This window comes from Ooceraea biroi, chromosome 2 (genome assembly GCF_003672135.1).
Source record: "Ooceraea biroi isolate clonal line C1 chromosome 2, Obir_v5.4, whole genome shotgun sequence".
NCBI lineage: Eukaryota > Metazoa > Arthropoda > Insecta > Hymenoptera > Formicidae > Ooceraea > Ooceraea biroi.
Genome location: NC_039507.1, coordinates 978,155 through 997,976, shown reverse-complemented (window position 1 = coordinate 997,976; position 19,822 = coordinate 978,155). Strand labels below are relative to the sequence as shown.

General features: G+C 31.4%; 4 protein-coding genes across 8 annotated transcripts; 2 read left to right on the top strand and 2 right to left on the bottom strand.

The window, feature by feature from the left end:
• Nucleotides 1-417: 417 nt before the first annotated feature.
• Nucleotides 418-3,884, bottom strand: LOC105287913. 3 transcript variants are annotated; one of them, XM_011353780.3, is made up of 8 exons: nt 3,597-3,884; nt 3,171-3,468; nt 2,930-3,089; nt 2,709-2,851; nt 2,443-2,639; nt 1,981-2,347; nt 1,685-1,906; nt 418-840 (listed from the first exon to the last, which is right to left on the bottom strand). In XM_011353780.3, the coding sequence occupies exons 1-8, from the start codon at nt 3,711-3,713 to the stop codon at nt 668-670; spliced, it is 1,677 nt and encodes a 558-aa protein (XP_011352082.1). In that variant the 5' UTR covers nt 3,714-3,884; the 3' UTR covers nt 418-667. The 3 variants fall into 3 exon arrangements, with proteins under 3 accessions (XP_011352082.1, XP_011352084.1, XP_011352085.1); XM_011353782.3 differs by having other exon boundaries at nt 2,930-3,080; nt 3,597-3,883; XM_011353783.2 differs by having other exon boundaries at nt 3,171-3,443; nt 3,597-3,739.
• A 305-nt stretch (nt 3,885-4,189) lies between these two features.
• LOC105287916 (uncharacterized protein DDB_G0283697) lies at nt 4,190-12,508 on the top strand. 2 transcript variants are annotated; one of them, XM_026967854.1, is made up of 10 exons: nt 4,190-4,392; nt 5,771-6,352; nt 6,815-7,005; nt 10,916-11,026; nt 11,115-11,214; nt 11,321-11,389; nt 11,550-11,660; nt 11,731-11,911; nt 12,007-12,203; nt 12,259-12,508. In XM_026967854.1, exons 2-9 carry the CDS (start codon nt 6,009-6,011, stop codon nt 12,169-12,171), a joined length of 1,272 nt encoding a protein of 423 aa, XP_026823655.1. In that variant the 5' UTR covers nt 4,190-4,392; nt 5,771-6,008; the 3' UTR covers nt 12,172-12,203; nt 12,259-12,508. The 2 variants fall into 2 exon arrangements, with proteins under 2 accessions (XP_026823655.1, XP_011352088.1); XM_011353786.3 differs by having other exon boundaries at nt 4,191-4,392; nt 12,007-12,163.
• Nucleotides 12,509-13,208: 700 nt separating this feature from the next.
• Nucleotides 13,209-16,225, bottom strand: LOC105287978 (transcription factor A, mitochondrial). Of its 2 annotated transcripts, none has more exons than XM_020034449.2 (6): nt 15,998-16,225; nt 15,268-15,643; nt 15,086-15,184; nt 14,523-14,895; nt 14,203-14,435; nt 13,209-13,841 (listed from the first exon to the last, which is right to left on the bottom strand). In XM_020034449.2, the coding sequence occupies exons 1-4, from the start codon at nt 16,051-16,053 to the stop codon at nt 14,686-14,688; spliced, it is 741 nt and encodes a 246-aa protein (XP_019890008.2). In that variant the 5' UTR covers nt 16,054-16,225; the 3' UTR covers nt 13,209-13,841; nt 14,203-14,435; nt 14,523-14,685. The 2 variants fall into 2 exon arrangements, with proteins under 2 accessions (XP_019890008.2, XP_019890009.2); XM_020034450.2 differs by lacking the exon at nt 15,998-16,225 and adding an exon at nt 15,735-15,991.
• A 1,263-nt stretch (nt 16,226-17,488) lies between these two features.
• LOC105287912 (histone H4) lies at nt 17,489-18,582 on the top strand. The gene has a single exon (XM_011353779.3). It carries the CDS (start codon nt 18,152-18,154, stop codon nt 18,461-18,463), a length of 312 nt encoding a protein of 103 aa, XP_011352081.1. The 5' UTR covers nt 17,489-18,151; the 3' UTR covers nt 18,464-18,582.
• Nucleotides 18,583-19,822: the final 1,240 nt, after the last annotated feature.

Here is a 19,822-nt window from a genome sequence, read left to right as displayed (position 1 = left end):
GTACAGATATAATAATCTAATAAATTAAACCTTTTTTTTATATAAATATAATTACATATATATGATATAATTTATAATATGTAACTAAATAAATAAATGTCTTTCTGTTATCTTTATCATGTTATGTATTATTTTCAAGTTTTCTATTTTATTTCTCTTATTTATCTTGTTATATATTATTGATATTTTGTTTTACACTTTGTTACAATTTTATATACTACAGTAATATGCTAAAAAAAAGGAACAGAATGACAAATAGAAAGAGTCAGTGAAAGTTTACATTGGCATTACTGTGTTGACTCCAAGTATACGTAGTACATACTCCATTTCATGATACGCAAAATTAGATGAGTTGCACACAGTTGCACCACTGTATATACTGTAGTAAAAACATGATTTTAAAAGGAAAGACGCTCGTGATTATATATATGCATTATATTTAAATATATAAATCAATATTATTAAGTCTAAATAATGCTTTATCACATAAATCTTTAAATACTTAGCACATCAATTACTATTCTATCAAATCATACAATCAATATTTACCGAATTATATAACCGAAATAAAATGATCATCAGAATTATATAACCATTAAAAGTAGTTATACAATTTCTAAAATTCGATATCTAAAATCCTACACTTTTATTCCGCATTTGTGTTTTGTCAATTTTCCGCATCTGAAGATGCACATGACGAGGATACTATCATAGCAGAGTCAAAAAGATTTCTCGTTTTTCTGCCATTGTTCTTCATTAGTAAATGTTCTGATGCCAAATGACGTTTTTTCGGTGTCAGATTTAGTGCCTCGTAATTTACACTTGGGCTGCACATTTTCTCTGGAAGTACATATGTTGATTTAGTTTCCAATTATTTCAAATTGTTTTAAGGGGGAACACCACTGTGATGGTTGAAAAATTTCGAAATTTTTTTTGCATTTTCGTAATGCTTAAGGTCTTAAAAATATGTTCCTAAAATATTATGTTGAAATTCGCAATGGAACTATAGTATATTTCGAGATTTCGTAGTACGAGATTGCGTTTTTCTCGAAATGACATTTTCCTTGCTGGGAGCTCGCATATCTCGGCCAATTTTAATCCGAATGACTTCAACTTTGGACAGAATGTTCATAACACCATTGTCTTCAGTTAAGCGTAGGATCTTTTTAATTGGAAAATTAGTTTTTGAAAAGCAATTAAAAAAAAAGAGGACAAATGTTTTAGCTAAATTTCGAACTTTTTGTTTAAAGCTGCGTCATTTTATTGAAAATTACTGTATCGAAAAATCCCTACACTTAACTGAAACTACATTTATATAGTTTAAAATGCCATAAGAATTTTTGATTTCAGAGGTGCCACTCAGATGCAGCACGAGCTCCCATGCACCCATGATTTCAAAATAGTGGTATACGGCATCGCTCACAGGAAGCACAAATATTAATATTTTTTAATAATTTTTTTCCAATATATTGAATATATTGGACAAAAATAAACATATGTACAATAAACATACAAAAACAATTTTCATAAAAAGTTAATTATTATGTTAATTAGTAAGTTAATTAGTAAGTTATTATTTCTTTGCAAAAACAATTCATGAAAAGTAGCAATTTATTGGGCCGTCACAGTGGTGTTCCCCCTTAATACGAATCGATATCAAGATATTGAAAGTCATAGTAAATACCTTTGGAACACCTTGATTTCAATTTAGAATTATTTAACAGCCGAGAATAGAGTGGTGAAAGTGGTTTCCCGTTGTAAATATTCTTATACTTGGTACAGTGTGCACGAGGAGATAGCCATCCACTCATATTACTCCAGGAACTGGTAAGATCCAATAATGCTGTAGGCAGTTCGTCAATACAATCTCCACGTTTGTACCTTTTAAATAAATGTTTATGCTTGCCTGTGAAAAATATTAGTATATTTTTATTCTTTGATTTACTTTCCATTTTAGAACAGAATAATTTTAACGAGCACCTTCCATCAGAGGTGAACACAAGTTTTTGTGAAAAAGATCATTTGTACATTGATTGAAGCTGAACTTAATCTTAGGCGATTGTGGAAATGTATCTTGATTTGTGAGCGGTAAATTATCTGTGTTACAATTGGTGCAAACATCTTCAAATTTTTGAGAAGTACATTGTTCATCGTTAAGCATATTGTTCACTTTTGTATATAGCGCAACAGATAGTTTTTGCAGAGATTTCATAATATCGCAAGCGTTTTGAATATGTAACGAGTATGGTGATATGTCTGAGAAATCGGCACTTATACGACATAGCATTTGCGTTAAAGTCATATAGAGCAGTGATAACAAAGTGGAGAACGTAAAGGAGCCATCCTTCTACAAATTATACATTAAATGTTTAAATTGGAAAAGAGAAAAAAAAGAAGATTGTGTAAGAATTCTATTCTAAGATGTAAATATCATCCTTTTACCTGCACGTAAAATTGTGTACGTAACAAGTAAGAATCACAGCTAATTTTGGGAAACTGATTTGCGTCGAGTATTTCGGAATTCGATTTTATTCTCCGGATAATTTTGTACAACTGGGCAGTAGATTCTTCGAATTTTTTAAATTCCTCATTCTTTCTACAGATATATTGAAGCTTCGCCCGAATGTCCATTTTCCATACTGTAACATTGAAAGCAATATTGTAAAAATAGTAATAGTTGTGTGAAGATACATTTAGTGAGTACTAACAGTCTATGATGTCTGAATCTTCAACATTCATCAATCGTTCTTGAATTAACAAGTTAACTGATACAGTAGAAACTAACTCTTTTAGTCTCTCTTTTCTTTCAAAAATCTCTGCTTTATACATATTCAATGTTTTGATTTCATCCCTAAAATACATAATGCATAATTGTATAATGATCACACAAGTTTATTATTTACTTTTGAGTGAAAACAGCCAAGTTTACTTGATAAAGCTATTTGCAACATCCCAAATTCTCTTTGTTTCCTCATGTGCGTTTACAATGTTACAGCGCATGTCTGCATTTATATTCTTAAAATATGTTATAGTGAAATCATCCATTGGGCCTGTACGTGGGGCATACAATTCTCCTTGAACTAAAGAATCTACCTTAGTGATTAATATTAAATTAATCAGTGATTGGAGGTAGAAATATGGCTATCTTGTGCTGAGAGAAGTATACATACGTTCCTCTTTAATATAAGTTCTGAGAGCAAGCTGTGACAACTTCCACATGAAGGTCAGAAATTTCGTTCCACACGACAGGACTAGATGGGACATCAGTATTGATGGGAATTTAATGTCGGGATTGTCTTGCGACAGAACGGAGAAAAAGTTCCTTATTTCCATGCGGTATGTTGCTTCGTCCTTTTTACACGCAATCGGCCACTTGACCATTTGTTTGAAAAGCATTGCGTTGTATATAATCGACAGATAATGGGATACGTGCAGGAAACCCGCTGTATTGGGTTTATCAAACATATCCTTCCATTAAAAGAAAAATATAAAAAACAGAATATTAAGAATACTAAGAATTAAAAATTTTCAGCTGACAAAGAATCGAGACAAAAACAATCTTAATGATACTGCTTTGTAGCCATTTATCCTTGTACCTTCTTAAAATGCTGCTGAAAGCGTGAAGATGGTGGTACCACCCGTGTAAGCAGAAATACATTTTTGTAAAATGATGAGTTGATAGCCGTAACGGGATTTTCTGTCAATCTGTTCATTACGATTATGTGCACATAAATTGGAATATGTTTTGTTTTGCCACGATGTCTATATCAAGTGCTTCGTCAAGCAATTTCTCAATCCAATCAATGCACACTTTTATAGGTTAAGTTTAAGACGCTTTTACCATATGAGTGATTGATATTACCAGAGAGAAGTTACATTCATACGACAAAGGCTGGTTCCAAAATTCACTGTCAGCGCTGAAAAGCTATAGTGTACTACGTGACATAAACTAGAGTTTCAGTACTGGCAGTGAATTTTAGAACACAGCCAAAATGTTTGTCAGACATATCAATTGGCTATCATAATGGATCAAATATCTTTCTCTGCAATCTCTCCTTTATATTCTATTCAATTTCTATTTTTATTTTCCACAAATATCACATAGATATTTCTCTCTATTCGATAACCAATCGCTATGGCCGACATTTTGTCGTATGAATGTAATATCAGTCGCGGGCCTACCCCCACTACCTCATTTCTAGACCTATATATGCAAGACTGTGAAATGTGTGAAACCTGTGTAATCTAATGTGATGAGTGTTGTGTCGAAAAGCATACTGTGAAAAAGGTATTGTGCCAAATACCTAGATTTTGTGTCGTCGGTACTCTTTGCTAGAAGAATAAGAAGAATAAAGAAACATAAATCGATCATAGAGAGTGCTGGGCATTTTGGTGAGCATAATTATTTTGTAACTTTACGCTTATCTACCCGACAGCACAAAAATCCAAAAGACATCGCAGAAATATCTAAAAGACGTAAAGACGTTCTTTAGGGCTGATTGTTCCAACTTCTTGGTAAGTTTTACCTGACAGGTACTATATCTTTATCTCTTTTTTAGGACTTATCTGAAAAGAGACAAAGATACGCTACCTGTCGGGTAAAACTTACCAAGAAGTTGGAAAAATCGGCCCTTAGATATCTTTGTGATGTCTTTTGGATTTTTGTGCTGTCTGGAATGGATATATGTATGTAAGTTTTCATTGCCAGAGAGGTTATTTCTTATATATTTATAGATTTATATATCTATACTCGTGAATATTTTTAATCTAATTATATATTTCTATTAATTTTATGGATACACTTAGACTGCATTCGAAGAGACATTTTTTAACGCTATGAAATTGACAACGTCACTCTAGAAACAGCATTACATCATCACTTGAATTATCCAATACGTTAAAGTGAGAGAAAATATATTTATCTCACTTTAATATATTGCACCAGTTCAGCAGTGCAGGAATAAAAAAACAGACCTATTGTTTGTGTATAGGTCGATCACATTCAATCAGAGGTCTGTTTTTTATTCCTGCTGGTACAATACCTTAAAGTGAGATAAGTATATATTTTCTCACTCTAACTTATTGCACCAGTTCAGCAGCGCAGTAATAAAAAACAGAGCTCAGAACTATCTCTGGCCTTTATATGATCGAATAACCTGTGACTCTGAATTATAATTCTGTAGTCATAGAACTCTCCTCCGATGCACTGTCTCTAAATTATCCAACTCTTCTTCGCTATCAGATAATGATGATGACTCTATTCAGTTCTTTATAACAAGCGTGAGAAAATTTATTGTTCCTCTTCGATTCATATTTGCATTATTTGCCATTATATCTGCAATAGCTATTGTAATATTTTTACCCTAGACTGCATTCGGGGAGCTAGCTGTTGCTGTTGACTCCTCGAGTGTCTCTTTGAATGCAGTTTGAACTTGAAGCTTGTTTTAGAATTAGATTGTGGCTATTATCTAAAGCAGCAGTTCTCAATCAGTATTACATATACATATGAGTATTAAACAGATACTTTGTTTATAATATATGTAATATAATTATATGTGAATATATTTTTGGCCTAACATATTTTAATACACATATAAATATTTTAATTGACGGTATGGAAATGTTTGAATTTTGGTTTTAATGATACGCGTTTATATTAAAGTTGAAAACTGCTGATGCAATATTAATACAATAATTACAATAATTACACTACATAATGAAAGTTTATACAGAATTAAATAGACTATAATGTTTAAATCTTTTATTGCAGTTACCACACTATTGTATTGAATTTGAAGAATACTTGAAATGTTTACTGTGCATTGAACTTGAAGAATAAATTGCCATATTACTATTCGTAATCAATAAGAAGACAAGGATTATCAGACAGCCAGAAATTAAAGCCTAATTATTTTAAACTAAATTCGAAATAATTTATATTTAAAACCAAACCATAATTGAATCAATACATATTACAGTAGTAGATCCTTTGCTTATTTATTGCAACAATGAATCCAACACGATCGACAAATCTCCGTCGTGATGAGGAGTCCAAATCAGTTCAGAATAAAGGATACAATGCTGGTTCTTTCCTACATTCAAGAACAGAAGAAGAGAAACAGAGGCGTAGAGAGCAATGGAAAATTCAACAGGAATTAGAGAGACGTCATGAAAAATTGAAGCAACAGAAGATAATAGAATACGAGAAAAAACGTGCTGAAGCTTTAAAGTATGCTAAAGAAAAATCTTCACATCGTAGTCGAAGCAGAAGTAGTAGTACATCTCCCTCGCACTCTTGGCACAGAGAAAGATCTACATCAAGTATTTCCAAATCTGGTACTATGTTTGAAAAGTGAGTGTTAGGCGTATTGCTATGTATGTTTGAAAAGTGAGAGATACGTATTGCTATGTATGGAATATAATTGCTATATTTTTCTTCTATTTTAAACATTGGTTGTTAGTGTCACATAAAAAACAAGATGACCAGAACTTAAAAATAAGTTTAACGCAGGCCCATTTCAGCTAAGAAGAAAATTATAATAAGAAATAAACAATACACAGAACAATCTTCTTACCGACAGAGAATTCTTAATAATACAAATTAAGTTATAAAGTAATGCATTAATAACGTAAAAAGAGAAACATAATATTTTTCAAAAAAGGACGAAATAATGAACAAATGTAGCATATATTTATTAGGAAGATTATAGCCATTATAATTAAAACTAGAAGAAGAAAACATCTGGTCATCTTAGCAAAGAAAGCATAATAATGACAAATATTATTTAACAAATTACATTTAAATCCTCTTTAGATTAGATGGATCTACAAGTGGGACAGTACCTTTGTTTAAAGGTCCTGAGGGCCCTTTAGTCAAGATTACTACTACAGAGCTACGTCGAATTAAAGTTGATATTCGCAGAAATATTCCTGAAAAAGGGCCTATTACTGAACTGAAACGAGATATCCTTGATCCCGAAGATGTAATCGTCAAAAGAAGAGACGGTAAAATATCACATTTCTTTAAATTTTGCATTTCTTTAAGTTTCGGCTCATCGGTCGTCATCAAGGTCGTTGCAGAAACTTAATTACCATTTAACAAATGCAACAAATGAAGAAATCATTCATCATGATCAAAGCAATAATGTTTAAACTACATCAACGCCTCAATGAAGAATCATATATATTTGTTCATCGAATTCGAAAAAATTTTTCGACTTAGGAAGAGCTTAATATTTAATATGCAATTTTTCTATGAAATATAGAATAAATATATACGCAATGATTGTAAAAGTTCTCACTTCAAGATAAAATATTCATAGTAAGTATTTATAGTAATATTTATTTATACTTACGTCATCAGAAGAATGTAATAAACTGTACAGGAGAAGGCTGCAAACCAATATTCGACAGAGAAGAAATAAAAATGTGGATATTCAACAAAGAAGAAATTAAAAAGTGGATATTCGACAAAGAAGAAATAAAAAAGCCGATATTCGACAGAGAAGAAAAAAAAATACGATTCGCGATTAATTCGCGTATTTCCAAAAGATATTCTTCATCCTTGAATCTTTTGAGGAATTATGGTTACAGTCCTGCCCATCTATCTTTCGATCAATTCAGGTTTGTTTGAACGGCTTTGTAACAATGTTATAAATGTATATTCCTTACTTTAAATTATGGTTTTCGCCTATTTCAGATATCGCAAAGATTCAAAGTATCGCGATAATAAGTTGTCCTGATTATCATAAACTTGATAATCAGATTTGTGAAAGAAGAGAAAACGAAGCAATGATAGAAACAAATATAGATCGAGAAAAAGAAGATATTTAACATCCAGGCAGCACATGTTAGGCTAATATATGTTTCTTAGACGTATCTAATGTCTAAGAAACATAAAGTACCATTTAAGAAACGGTTTAAATGGAAACCGTTTTTAGATCTAAATTTTAAAAACGTATTTTTCACGTTTCCACAGAAACGAAAAATGTGTTTCATTAAATTGATTAGAAATTATATAATTAATATAGAAAAAATAGTAATTTCTACTTAATTTGTGAGTATTAATTATTTTTACATCATACGTTTCAATGTACTCGATTATGGAACAAGAGACAAAAATCAACACAAGTGTGTGTGATTCCCGCCTCTGATTCACCAAGCGACCGATAGATGGTCAGGCCAGGCGTGACGTTCTCGCAAGAAACATTTGCGTTATCACCTTATAAATAACCATTCAGAAAACCGATCCAGTACTCTTTTCTTCTTCTTTTCTATTGAAACTTTTGAAATCATTATTGCTTGAAGTGATATCTCATTCCAAAAGAGTGAGATTCCATTACACGAAATTTAGAGTAATTCATAAAATATAAAAGGTAATTATATAGTTTAACGGAGCACCCTCGGATGACCTTGACCTTGACATATATTATAAAGGTCACCCTCCTGAGTGACCTTCAAAAGGTTTTAGCCGTCGCTCATTGTTTATTAAAAAGTTATAAACAAAATAAGTTCAGTGATTTCGTATGGATCTTCGACTTTTCACACGAAGCAAGGACTTGAAGTTGACCTATATTACACAGATCGCCTCACCAAGTAACATGCAGAAGGTTTCATCTGTTGCTCGTTGTTTATTAAATAGTTATTAACCAAAAAAGTATCACGCATAGTTTTTTGGTTAATAACTATTTAATAAACAACGAGCAACAGATGAAACCTTCTGCATGTTACTTGGTGGAAAATCCATACGAAACCACTAAATTAATTTTGTTAATAACTTTTTAATGAACACGAGCGCCGGCTAAAACCTTTTGAAGGTCACTTAGGAGAGTGACCGTTATAACATATGTCAAGATCAAGGTCATCGGAGATGCCTCCTTTTCTTCAGGTTTACCCACTTCTTTTGTTTACAACTTTTTAATAAACAACGAGCGACGGCTAAAACCTTTTGAAGGTCACTCAGGAGGGTGACCTTTATAATATATGTCAAGGTCCAGGTCATCCGAGGGTGCTCCGTTAAACTATATAATCACCCATTTTTCTTCTAAATAAACGTTTCAATAAAATGGTTATGAAACGTTACGTTAAAACGTTTATGAAACGGCTTTGAAACCAATGTGTGCTGCCTGGGCACCGTATTATATTGAATCAATATACGTACTCATCTATTTTGGCGTAAGTAAATAAAGTTAGCTATCAATATAAGCAATGTCCATGTTGATAATTAAATTTCTGCTTTTGTCTTATTCTTTTAGTATCCTGAACTGAAATTTGGAATTATCGCATAACTGTAATGATTATAACAGGATTACAAAATAACCTACAGTTAAAATAATCACTTTTATATATAACAAATTTATAAAAATAAAAGAGAAGGCTGGAATATATTAATTAGAAATACATGAATATTTAGGTAAGTGTTTCACAAAATTATCAATATCTTATATATTATTTAAAATTAAAATTATCTTATAAATTGTCAAATCTGGAAATATGTAATGTATCTTTAAAGGAATGTTTATAGATTGATACAAATCTTCACTGAAGATTTCTCTTCATAGAAGATCTGCTACTGTCAAATTAGTGATCATCTGTCATCAGTTAAATTAGTCATTACTATGTACAAAAAATTGATACAAAACTGATGAAATATTTTCCAATCAAATTTACCAAAATATTGAAAAACGTATTTTATGTTACATAAGAAATTCTACAAATTTTTAAAACTTTGTTTTTTTATAATGTATATTTTTATAACCAACTGTTACATTAATTACATATTATGTTACAGAGTCATAGCTATAAATTTTGTATCTAGGAAGAATCATAACTATAAATTCTGCATCTAAGAAGATCATATCAACATATCAAGAGAAAATACACATAAATTTTAATAATTTATGAAAAAGTAAGGTATACAAAAAATTTATACAAAACTGATGAAATATTTTCCAATCAAATTTAATCAAAACATTGAAAAACGTATTTTATGTTACATATGAAATTCTAAACCTTTCTAAAACTTTGTTTTTTTTATAACGTATATTTTTATAACCAACTGTTACATTAATTACATATTATATTAGAGTCATACCTATAAATTCTGCATCTAGGAAGAATCATAAATTCTTCATCTAGGAAGAATTAAATCAACATATGAAGAAAAAATGCAATTATACATAAATTTTTATAATTTATCAAAAATTTTTATATGATTTAGTTTGAATTAGATTTAAATTTCTAGTTTGATCCTATGCTTGATTAAAATAATTTGTCATGAACATATGAGATATATAAAAAGCATTACATAAATGAGGTTTTTATAGATCAAAAATTCTATCGAAAATCATTGTACATAAAACATGACGTTGTATATGCAATAATACAGTCTAGTTTTTATGTTTAAGTTAAATGGAGCTATACACATTCATATTGCATGCATATTGTAGATTTCGTAATATTTCATTTCTCGTAGTTTTATTGAAAAATGATTTCCTACTATCCGTCACATGTAGTTTATTATTACAATCCCTGTAATAATGAATTCTTTTCTGCATTTTAATCTTTTTATCTGTATAAAGCTGATGCATGGATCTGACTGAAATTCGCCTACTTCATGATTATAAAGTCTCTTATTTTATCATTAATGTGATATCTGCTGATACTACATTTGTATATTTAAATATAGATTTTTCATATATTTTTAATCTATTAATGCATAATATCGTCAATACTATTGCTCGTGTTATGAAAACCATCAATGAAGTAAAAAATAATGGATAATTTGAAAACAAAAACTACATTACTTGGATAGTCGGAAGAAGTATCATCATTATAGCATCTTTCTTTCACTTATTATTTATACTTAGTACACTTAATACTCGCGCTATTAAAACTTTAAGTTTAAATTGTGTAGATGAAGGTTCCAAACCGATATTTGACCGAGCAGAAATTAAACAGTCAAAAAGTAATGTGAATGAAGTGGAGGAGCAACGTACAGTTGTAGCCATAGATAGGAACCAGTCAGGTATTTACAAAGCGCTATGAATTCTGACTATACACACACACAGAGCATTTCTGACAAATTAAGATGCTTTAATATCGCACAATTTCAGCTTCAAGCAAGTCGCATACTTCCAGAAGACGTTCTTCATCATTGAGTCCTCTGAGGAATCGTAGTTACAGTCCTGCACATCTGTCTTTCGATCAATCCAGGTTCGTTTGATTGGCTCTGTCATAATGCCGTAAATATAGACTATTAAAATCATAGACATATATACATATGTATGTCTATAATTTAAATTATCTTTGATTATTTCAGACCTCGCAGAGATTCAAAGTACCGTGAAAGTGCCAGAATAGATTACCGTGATTATCATAAAATTGATGGGTAATGCAATATTATTATACATTTACAAAAAAATGAATATATTTAAATTAAGGATATTGGTATTTTTGTCCGAATTGACGAACACATACATATGATTGACAATCGCTGTTTATAATAATAAGAATAGTAGTAATAAAAAGTTTTCTCTCCTATGCTTCAGAGGAAATGGCATAGAGAAACACAGAGACTACAAAGAGAAATATGTAGAGAGAGATGCAAGTAAACGTAACATTAATCGTTCACGTTCTAGAGAACGAGACTCACATTCCAGGTAATAAATAAATGAAATTATTAATAAGATATTTTCATTAGTCTCATTTTTTAAACAATCACTCTTGCAGGCAATGTATGGAAGAAAAACCTTATCGCGACCGATACTATGATAGATCGAGTGAACGTTCTCATGAGAGAAGAGAGAGAGAACGAGATAGAAATAGAAATAAGAGAGAATCGAGATCGAGAGAAAGAAGAGATTTAACGCCGCATTATATTGAGCCAGTACACGTACCCATCTATTATAGCGTAAGTGAAATCTCAAAGAAATTTATCAGTCTGAACAGTACGCGCACGTAGGTTTTATTAGTAATTGGATTTATTTCTCGATAATATATTTCTAGAATTTTCCGCGACCGATCGTAGTAAGTCCAATGGTTCCAGTTAGAGGACAAATTCCTCCTATGGGAAGAGGTCGGCATCTAATGGCGCCAGTTAGACCATTTTCGCCACGATTCGTTCCACCGGACATGTATAGATTTGGACCTCCCCCAAATCCTAGTAAATAAATAGAAGTACACACATATCTGTGTAGTACAAAGTACGTAAGATAAATTATGCCTTTCATGTAAATAATGCAATGCAAACTTTCGCAGGATATGGACCAATGTTTTAATGCAAAGAAACACATGGAATTGAGATTCGTCTACTTCACGATTATAAAAGTGTCCTGTTTTGTTAGTAATGTGACATCTGCTGATACTACATTTGTATGTATGATTAAGTATAGCGAATTTTTAATATATTTTTAATTTGTCAATTCGTAATATATTCAATACTGTTGCTTGTGTTATGTAAAACGTTAATTAAGTAAAAAATAATATATGGATAATTTGAAAACGAAAACTACATTGAAATTACTTTCATGAAATACATAGCGTTATTATAAACAATATAATGAAGAATAATCCTTTATATAATGTAAAAGTACAATTTTACATAAATTAGTTATATTTGAGAAATATTGTATCCTTATATATATATATATATATATATATATATATATATATATAAGATATAATTTAAGATATGTTTAAGATATTGTATCATTAGATACATTATTTAATGTAGATAATATACTATTTAAATATATCATGATGCTTTATATAATTATTACTTCTCATAAGTCGCTGATACGTACGAGTCAAATCCATGAACTCTTCAAATTACTAAAATTCGTCAGCTGAATGATTAACGATATCTTTTTAGCCACTTTTATTTGGCTCGGTACATTTAATTACGAATAATACAGTAATGTAGTTTTACAATACTATGAATATTTCATGAATAAAATGGAATTCCCACATTTTTTCAAAAAGAAGAAAAATCGATTATTTCTGAATATTCTTTATAGTTATCCTTTTATATAATTATTATGTAGTATTTTATAATATAATTATAATTCTTTATATATTACTTATATGTATATTATTGTTTATAAATATAATTATATTAATATAGAATTCATTATTAATTTCTTAACCTTCTGTTGAAGCTTTAATTTTTATCATTTTCCCGAAGAAACAAAGAGGCATACAGTACTTCCACATATCATGTGACCGTTGTTTATTTATCATACATTTTGGAGAACAGATGACATTGAAAATCATTCGACATTCTTTCTCGAAAAAGATGCTTCAAAAATAATATACATTCGAAAATCGAATAAAATAAATCGAATGCTATTCTCATTGCAGTGCAACCAACAGTCATGTTTGTACACCAATGCATGTGTATATGATAGATACGCCAAATTAGTTCCATGCACATTTATATACGTTCGTATAAAAATTTTTCTTATATTAGTAACTTATATACGATATTTAGACATTTTATAAACTCCATAGTTAATTCAGTATTAGTCACTTTTGTTAATACACCCTGTGTAAAAAAATAAAAATGAAATATCTTTGAAAGCATTAATCTATGACTGCTGTTCAGACTGTGTAAGTACATGAAGTATTTATAACTTATAAATACTGTAACACGATTACATGTATAAGCAAAGATGGGACCATGTCAATCCTTTAAAACAATTGATAATTATTTCAATGTAAGACACAAATTATTAGTCGTGTAAATATGATCGATATGTAAAATGTTGAAAACATGAAAAACCATTAGCTGCGTCTGCTGGTAACGCCAGTGTGATAGTCCATTTGTTTTAGTATATACTTCTCTAAAAAAATGGAAGGATATAATGTTAGTACAATGCAATAGCTGTATAATGTATTTCAAGAGCAGAAAGTGTTGTGGTATTAATACTTTACTTTTTACACAGAATTTTTAAATAAGAACAATTAATTTGTCAAAAAGATAATAATCCAAACATATCTTATATAGGTAATCAAATTTATTATATAAATGAAGATAGATAATTACAAACCGTATAATATATAAAAATAAGAAAATGCATAGTTGCATTGATGACAATTGGCATATAAACGAGACAATCATTTATACATGAGATTTAAAACGCAAAATATTGATATTACAATAGCAGTACCAATAGCTGTGCCAATAAATACATATTCTCTTACCATCTTCCAATTTCTACTAATCTTTTTCATACACAGTATAGCTGATAATCTGTTCCACAAAGAGATAAAATATTTGTACATCTGGGTGTACGTGTCACGAACTTGCCTCTCTGATTTAATATCATAATTTTTTGATGCATCTTTTGCCGCGTCTTTTGAATACTTCATTAAATATTGTAAGTTCTTTCTGTTATCGTAAAGTACTAAGCTTTTTGTAGATCCGTAATGTTGATCTGCAACAGATTGTAAGTAACATTTTACACTTAATTTTTAAAATTGGACGAGATATAATTTTCAGATCGATATAATTTCTTTCTTACCAGTGTTAACATCGTCGTAAATCTTCCTGGGTACACGATGTGCAATATTAGTGCCCCAACCTGTTTTATCATTATCCTCTATCTGGGTTCTGACATCCGAGTGATCTGTAGTGATGGATTCAATGATTTGTTCTGTTTTAATTTGGTTGGGGCACTCTAAATCCTATTTTTTATTTTTGTCAATGTTGGTATCACGTTTAGATTTAATACTGGGTTTCAGCAAATCATGATGTCCTGCTTGAATCATATCTTGCTCCCATTTTTTCACATCAACCTTATAATTCTCAAACAATTTTGTCGCTTCTGTGACATATTTGTTCTTAGCATCCATTGTCATATCTTTCCATTCCTTACTTATCTTACTCATCCAATCCTAAAAAAAGGTATGTCACTTTTGTTATTAATAGCAAATATAATTTATTAAGAAAAAGGAAAATTAGCTATCTGCATATCATAGCCATGTGCATATATACAAAAGATAACAAAAAAATTCGACTGTATTAGAAGAAAACATACAGCAAATACAAAAGATTTAATATCAAGATGCGAATATGAGATCTTACCTTTTGTGGCGTTAGTGGATCTTTTGTAACTCTTTTACTCTGCACGAATAAGTAGAAGGCATTTAATGGTCGCTTTGGTTTCCCGAGTGCCACAAGTTTCTACACACAAATAAATCAATCATACATTATTTAGTTTAGAAAACTTTTGAGTTAAAAATCTGTATCCTAATGAAAAGAAAAACCTGTTTAATTTGATTTTTTTCCCAGGCAAGTTCCTTTTTTCTTAATTCTTCCTTTACTAGCATCTTTTGATCACTAGTTATGGAGTTTTCATACTCCATTAATTTTTGTTTGTATATAGAATGTTGCTCTGCAAACTGTTTCTGCAAATTTTGCTTTATCGCTGGATCGAGTTCTGTCCATTGCTCTGACGCCTTTTTTACAATATCTTTGTAGGAGTAGTTGGGATTCTCTTTTTGCAATTTGCTTCTTGTAGACATGCAATACTGTATAAATGGAGTTAATGGTTTCTTTGGCTTTGGCGGTAGAATATCCTTTTCTATGTTGCGTTTCAACTTGGATATAATTGTGTGTGTCTCTTGCGCAGTAGCTAATTTCCTATTACAAAAAACAAAATTTTTTTACTTTTATAATAAATATAACTTTTACAACAAATATAAATATATTAAGATATAACTTTTCATACAACCTTTTAGTTTTTACCAACATTTCTATTTTTTAAAAATTGAATAAGACTAAAATTTTGCATCAGTAACAATTATATAACGTTATCAGTTGCATGATATTCTTAACATTAACATAATTTTCAATAATTCGTGTATCGATAAACCTACGTTGTTTTAAATGTTTATGTCTACGTGTATGAATACACGTTCTAAATCATAAAAAAATAAGTTGATTTCCAACCATAACCTCTATTAAAAAGAATCGTTATAAAACAATTTGTATTACCTTGTACATAACAAATTAACAGGACTGATAGGAAATAGTTTCCTACAGATTGACATGATTATGGGAGTCTAATATTATAGTTTCGAGCTAGGTTAATTAATTTTAACGTCTCTCCTGATAAGAAAATCTTATTCAAAAGATCGAAACTAGTATATAAGGTTAGATTTTGCCTCTTTTGATTCCTTTTTCATGTATTTTAGGTATGTTCGTATTTCATCATCTGTATTCAGCAGACTCAACGTTCACTGAGCGCTCAGTCGGCTCAGTGAGCTCTCGCATCTAATTGGTGTATTCACCACCAATCACTGCCACCATAGTATATACAAGGTTTGTTCTTTAGTCGTTCGTCGGTGCTGCGTGTTATTTCTCCTGGTATGCGCGTCTTAAAGATCTTCGAAGGATCCGCGAAGGAAATGAATGATAGAATGTAAGAATAAAATATATGCGTCAATGTCTGGATAAAATTCGGATCAGCCCGGTTTATTTCGTCGTCGAGATACAAATCTGTCCCTGAAGAATACACTGAGGTGCATAAATGACTTCCTTTTTCGGTGTAGATAGGTGTATATAAGCGAAGCATACATTCGACCACGCAGATGGCGCGCTTATCTACACCATTTACACCGAAAAAGGAAGTCATTTATGCACCTCAGTGTACATGTCCGCACGCTATTACGATCGCCAGTCGATTTCTCACATCTCAATCCTGTTTGTCGCCTGTTTGTTTCGTTTCTCGGTTATTTGCTCCGCGTGTTATTACTCTAACTGCTATTAAGGGGATGCTGGAGTTGCTAGTGAACTATTTTTTCACTATAGCGATGGTAATTGCAGTTTCGAAAATTCTCTTTATTGCTTGTGCAGAATAAAAAATCCTTTTCCACAAATGAAGTATAGATAGAAAGAAAGTCCGCTCTACAGGACTTTATATTCAAAATGGAAAAAAGTTAAAAACTTGCATTTGTCTTTTCTAACTTTTTTCCATTTTGAATATAAAGTCCTGTAGAGCGGACTTTCTTTCTATCTATACTTCATTTGTGGAAAAGGATTTTTTATTCTGCACTAGTAATAAAGAGAATTTTCGAAACTGCAATTACCATCGCTATAGTGAAAAAATAGTTCACTAGCAACTCCAGCTTCCCCTTAATAGCCTGTTTTCGTGTATCGATTGGGATATCGAGCGACTATCTCGCGATGTATTAAAATCGTGTAATATAATCTGAAATCTAAAATCTGATGTGTATAATATATTACAATAAAATAAAATAAAAATGATAAAAGTCGCTACAGTTCTTTTTCGTTGCTTTTCTGAACTAGTCCAATTAAGTAAGAGTGAAACAAATATACTTTCTTTCACTCTACCTAATTTGATAAAATAAAACTATTTCTCATTGCATTGTGCTTCATACGTATGTGAATATGAGCAATATAAATTCAATATTATTGCGATGTTATACAAAGGTTATCACTGTTTTATAGATATTTCAGTGTTATTTGTGTCATCACTCTTTTCCTCTGTTTCACAATGAAATAAAACATTTCATCAAAAAATGTTATGATTTTTACTCTCCATTTCTATTTCTATCTCTGTTTTTATTTTCATGTTTTCATCGTTTAAAAAATTATTAAAGTAACGACTTATAAGCCTTTTATATATGCATTACAGTTAATACATGCAAACACAATAAAGTATTAAATATTGCAATTGTTGAGTCTTTGAATAATAACAATCTAACATTATTACAATTAAATTTCACTAAATGAAAGTATCACTCTAAGAAGATTAACGTAATTTATCTTTTTACATTATATGTATAGAAGGAGCGAGTAAAAGAGAGCGAAGGTTAAATTTAATAACATTACTAAAACAATTGTTTATAGTAAAGAACAAGTCCATGCAGTTTTTCTTGTGTGTGTACATGTGTGTATTAATTATTAATCTACTGCCATTACATTATCTTTATTTCTACTGCAGCGTCAGTCATTGGTTACTGATACAGTAGTGGGGATACATTTGGAACTCTGCAGCGTCAATCATTGGCTACTGATCCAGTAGTGGGGATACATTTGGTACTCTGCGTATATAAACACGGGCCAGGTGATCAGCCCAACCATTTTCTACCGAAGTGTCGTACGTGTCCGAAGCAAGATCTAAAGATGACTGGTCGCGGTAAGGGAGGCAAAGGATTGGGAAAAGGAGGTGCGAAGCGTCATAGGAAGGTTCTGCGTGATAATATCCAGGGTATCACCAAACCAGCCATTCGTCGATTAGCTAGACGTGGTGGCGTCAAGCGAATCTCTGGCTTGATCTACGAGGAAACTCGAGGTGTATTAAAGGTCTTCCTCGAAAATGTTATTCGTGATGCAGTTACGTACACTGAGCATGCTAAAAGGAAGACTGTGACAGCCATGGACGTCGTCTATGCCCTGAAACGTCAAGGCAGAACTCTATATGGATTTGGTGGTTAAGCAGTGTTTTTTCATGGAAAAAACAATCGAACGGCCCTTCTTAGGGCCACAATCTAATTTTTCGTTGAAACATCTTTAGTCACTAATATTTTATTCCACTGACAGTATATTTTATCAATTTTATGATCAACTAATATTGTTACATCAGAGAAGCCTGAGAGCGGTCACGCTCGCGTTTTAACTGTAACGCCTCAAACGTGGACATATGCGTTCCACTTGACGCTCCCAACGCTCGCGGCGTCATTCTACCTTTATTCAATATTCAGTGAGCAATAGAGACAGAATCACTTCAATGTCCACGTTTGAGGCGTTACAGTTAAAACGCGAGCGTGACCGCTCTCAGGCTTCTCTCTGGTTACATATCTTACAGTATAGCTACGTTAACTCTTCCTATAAAACCTATACGCTCATTGGATATCGCGCGTCGCACGTCGCCAATCACGTGTTGCGTCGCGCTAGCTGCCGGAGTCATAAGCGAGTGTTCTTCTCTACTGTCTAGTCATCTAACTGTTTTTAAAGATTTTTTTCTCTGCTAACTTTGTTGAACATACGTGTGTGGACTCTGGATGACAAAAGAATTTCGTGACAGAAACGAATTTTATCTTCATATTTCGAGCGCTGCCATCCTTGCATCTGTTGTATCGATATATCAGCGTTGATAATTGGCTATTGATGCAGTAGGGGGGAGAGGAATAGTACTGTGACTATATAAAGAAAAACACCTGTAGTATGACGATCACGATCAGATTTATCGTAAAAGTGTCTTTGGTTGCTGTTCAGTGTTCGAAATGACAAAGATTTGGAGGGTAATCTGTTCTTCACCGATCAAACGTCGTTCTAAGAACGGCCCTTTTCAGGGCCACCATATGAATCTTACGTCGAATTATCTATATTGTTACATAATACATAATTTATTTCAATCCAACAAAAATATTTCATGTTATTCTTTGTAATTTACTGATTTAAAATTGAAGATATTTACATATTGAGTACGGCACAATTTTTTTGTTAAGAAAATATTAAACGTAATTTTATTGTAAAATTGAGAATACAATGAATATAATATTCTATTTGCATCCAAATATGGACCTAAGAATCGGATTCTTAGGTCCATGCATCCAAATCTACGACTTGACTCCAAAAAAGTGATCTTGGCTTGAAATGATCTACAGGCAAACTGACTGCGCGTCCGTGAAGAAACGAAAATATCGTTTGCAATAAACAATCCACGAATATTGATCTGACACTGAAAGATCCGAATACGATACTACGCCAGACATGTATGAACATGTGCATTTAAAAACAAAAGAATGATATATACAGGGTGGCCCACATAACTCTTAACAGCTGAATATTTCG

Excerpts from the sequence above, each read along its gene's own strand:
- LOC105287912 (XM_011353779.3), top strand. The coding sequence starts at position 18,152 with ATGACTGGTCGCGGTAAGGGAGGCAAAGGATTGGGAAAAGGAGGTGCG.
- LOC105287978 (XM_020034449.2), bottom strand. The coding sequence starts at position 16,053 with ATGTCAATCTGTAGGAAACTATTTCCTATCAGTCCTGTTAATTTGTTA. Across the intron at positions 15,644-15,997 it reads GTTAATTTGTTATGTACAAG|GAAATTAGCTACTGCGCAAG; the intron begins GTAATACAAATT and ends TTTTTGTAATAG. Across the intron at positions 14,896-15,085 it reads ATCCACTAACGCCACAAAAG|GATTGGATGAGTAAGATAAG; the intron begins GTAAGATCTCAT and ends ACCTTTTTTTAG.
- LOC105287913 (XM_011353780.3), bottom strand. The coding sequence starts at position 3,713 with ATGAACAGATTGACAGAAAATCCCGTTACGGCTATCAACTCATCATTT. Across the intron at positions 2,852-2,929 it reads GTTGCAAATAGCTTTATCAA|GGATGAAATCAAAACATTGA; the intron begins GTAAACTTGGCT and ends TATGTATTTTAG. Across the intron at positions 841-1,684 it reads GAAATCAAGGTGTTCCAAAG|AGAAAATGTGCAGCCCAAGT; the intron begins GTATTTACTATG and ends ATGTACTTCCAG.
- LOC105287916 (XM_011353786.3), top strand. The coding sequence starts at position 6,009 with ATGAATCCAACACGATCGACAAATCTCCGTCGTGATGAGGAGTCCAAA. Across the intron at positions 11,661-11,730 it reads GAACGAGACTCACATTCCAG|GCAATGTATGGAAGAAAAAC; the intron begins GTAATAAATAAA and ends TCACTCTTGCAG. Across the intron at positions 12,164-12,258 it reads TGGACCTCCCCCAAATCCTA|GATATGGACCAATGTTTTAA; the intron begins GTAAATAAATAG and ends AAACTTTCGCAG.